Source organism: Trametes versicolor (assembly GCF_000271585.1).
Source record: "Trametes versicolor FP-101664 SS1 unplaced genomic scaffold TRAVEscaffold_191, whole genome shotgun sequence".
Classification (NCBI taxonomy): domain Eukaryota; kingdom Fungi; phylum Basidiomycota; class Agaricomycetes; order Polyporales; family Polyporaceae; genus Trametes; species Trametes versicolor.
Window position 1 is genome coordinate 1 of NW_007360511.1, and position 2,586 is coordinate 2,586.

At 55.2% G+C, this 2,586-nt stretch overlaps 2 protein-coding genes across 2 annotated transcripts; both read right to left on the bottom strand.

Moving 5' to 3' along the window:
* Positions 1-1,268: 1,268 nt before the first annotated feature.
* TRAVEDRAFT_80375 (uncharacterized protein) lies at positions 1,269-1,607 on the bottom strand (the record flags this gene model as incomplete). Its single annotated transcript, XM_008047737.1, has 1 exon — positions 1,269-1,607. A coding segment is annotated over one exon (339 nt), but the record flags the coding sequence as incomplete, so codon positions are not given.
* A 69-nt stretch (positions 1,608-1,676) lies between these two features.
* On the bottom strand, positions 1,677-2,111 carry TRAVEDRAFT_84986 (uncharacterized protein; the record flags this gene model as incomplete). The annotated part of the gene is made up of 1 exon (XM_008047738.1): positions 1,677-2,111. A coding segment is annotated over one exon (435 nt), but the record flags the coding sequence as incomplete, so codon positions are not given.
* Positions 2,112-2,586: the final 475 nt, after the last annotated feature.

Genomic DNA, 2,586 nt, shown 5'->3' on the forward strand with positions numbered 1-2,586 from the left:
TCTGACTTCTGCACATGCACGTATGCTTTGCACCCGAAAACGCGGAAGTAGGACACATCAGGGATGGTCCCATCCCAGACCGTAATGGGGCAGCGCCATTTAAGGCGACGCATGGGCTGACGGTTGTAGATATGAACGGCTGCCTCAACGGCGAGCTGCCAGAAACCGTGGCTAAGTCCAGCTTCGTGCAGCATGGACATGGCCTTCTCGACGATAGTACGGTTCCAGCGTTCAGCACGTCCATTCTGCTGTGGCGACTTCGGCATGGTCTTCTCGTGCTCGATCCCCAGAGAGCGAAGATGATCAGTGAATTCCTTAGAGGTGTACTCCCCCCCTCGATCCGAACGGACTCGCTTGATTTTCTTCCCGGTTTGGTTCTCAGCCCACGCTTTGAAGTCATCGAAGGCGCGAGGTGCGTCCGACTTATGCTTCAGATAGTAGGCGCGTGCGAGACCGGAATAATCATCAATGAAGCCCGCAAAGTACAAAAACCCGTTGATAGACTGGGTTCGCATCGGACCGTCCAGATCAGTGTGAACAAGCTCAAGAGGTTCGCTTGCACGCTTTTCTGAAGGCGGGAAGGAGGAGCGATGAGATTTGCCATAGGCGCATCCTTCGCAAGGCTCACTGTTCGGAGGATCGACAGCATCAACACCTTTCACGTTCTTAGGTAGCTTAGAAAGCGCCTCCTTGCCTGCATGTCTAAAGCGACGATGCCAGGTCTTATAGGAGCGAACGGCAGGGTTAACGGTCTGACTAGCCGCAATCTCGAGATCTAACTCATAGAGATTGGAATGGGGCATATAAGCCGCCTCCAGGACCTTATGTCCCGGAATAGAGACCGTAGCACCATGAACGACAGAGCCCTTGGGCAGTTTGTCGAAGATGGTCATCTTCCCGTCTCCTTGGAAGAGCGAATAACCGTTACGCTCAATGGTACCAGTGGAGAAGAGCCGTGTCGACGCCCGAGGGACGTAGCAGACGTTAGGCATGGTAATCTCCCACTTGACCCCGTCGATAAATGTCTGAGCCTTAACCGTGCCTTCACCAACACCTTGAACAACACTCCCAGCGCCTTGAGCGGCGGTACTGAAGTTAATGGGGGTGTCATAGTCTTGGTAGGTGGCAAAGTCTGCGCGGCACCAGGTGACGTGTTGAGAGGCTCCAGAGTCCATAAGCCAACGCGTATGCCTCACACCAGCGGCGTTAGCCGCAGAATAGAAGGAAGCGTGCATTTCAGCGGCCGCGACAGCGGACTCGGCTACAAGTACATTGGCAGATGGAGCAGCGACGTGAGCATGGTTATTCGAAGTGTCCTTTCCCTTCCCTTTGTCCTTCTTCTTGCCTTTGTCCTTGCCCTGAGGACGAAGCTCGGGATGCTTCTTGTAGCAAGTTGACTCGTGATGGGTCTGACTGCCACAATGTCCACAAGGGCCAGTCTTCTTAGGCTTGGTCTGCGAGATGCGAGAGGCGGCCTGACCGTTCTTGCGCATAGACTCCTCAGCGAGGGTCTTGGCGAGGATGACGTCGACGGTGAGGTTGTCAAGCTCCGTCGTTGCCATGAGCGCAGAGATCATAGAGCGGTAGGAGTCAGGCACCTTGGACAGCAAGATGAGAGCCTGGATCTTCTCGGTCAGGGCGATGCCATTGGTCGAAATCTCCCGAAGGCGAGTGACGACACGGCTCATCTGGTCCTGAAGTGAACGCTGGTCCGACATGCGGGACTCGCTGATCAGCGACTCGAAGAGACCCCAGACATGCGCTGAGTTCGGGGTACCGAACTTGGACTTCAGCGCATCCCACATCTGCTTTGCAGTCAGAGTGGCAGCGACGGCACGGGCTGCACCGTCGGTCTGATCTTGGGTTGTGGTCTCGAGGAGGTAGTGGAAGCTAGGGCCAGTCCGCATGAAAAGCAGACCGCACGCCTGAGCGTTTTGCTTCTTCCACTCCTTCAAGGCATCCGCTTGAGCAGCAGCAGGCTGTGTGGCAGAACCTGACACAACCTCCCAGCAGTTCATGAACATGAGAAGGCCCTTCATCTTGGCAGCCCAGTCCGCATACTGAGCGGCCGAAGAGAGGATGGGAACAGAATCCGGTTTGATATCTCCCATGGTATAGAGGAAGAATTGGGGAGAATCAGAGAAGTCCTCGCCAAAGTCTAGGTCGATGGATGGAGTTGGAGAGGGCAGTAGAGGTGGAAGCGCAAATTCGAGATGCGCTGGCGAGAGGACTGGTGAAACCGGAGGGAGAGGAGTAGGTGCAGGAGATGGGGAGACAGACTGAGGAAGCGGAGCGAACTGGTGAGGTTCTATAGGATCTGCCCAGTAATTACTTGGGCCTGGTAGATGTCCAGGGACTGCGTTGCGGTTGGGACAAGGTTGATTAGTACACTGGCCGTACTCGTCGTCCTCGTCAAGATGGCGGTCAACCTGATCGTCCCGATCAAAGAGATGGGGAAGACCAGAGCAGTCGATAGGAGTAGATGACCCAGAGGAAGATGAATCGTCGAGAGTGGCGTCGACTTCTTCCTCAGAATCTAGAACCAACGGTTCCGCTGTTGTGGGCTCCAAAGTGGTTCAGGGAAGC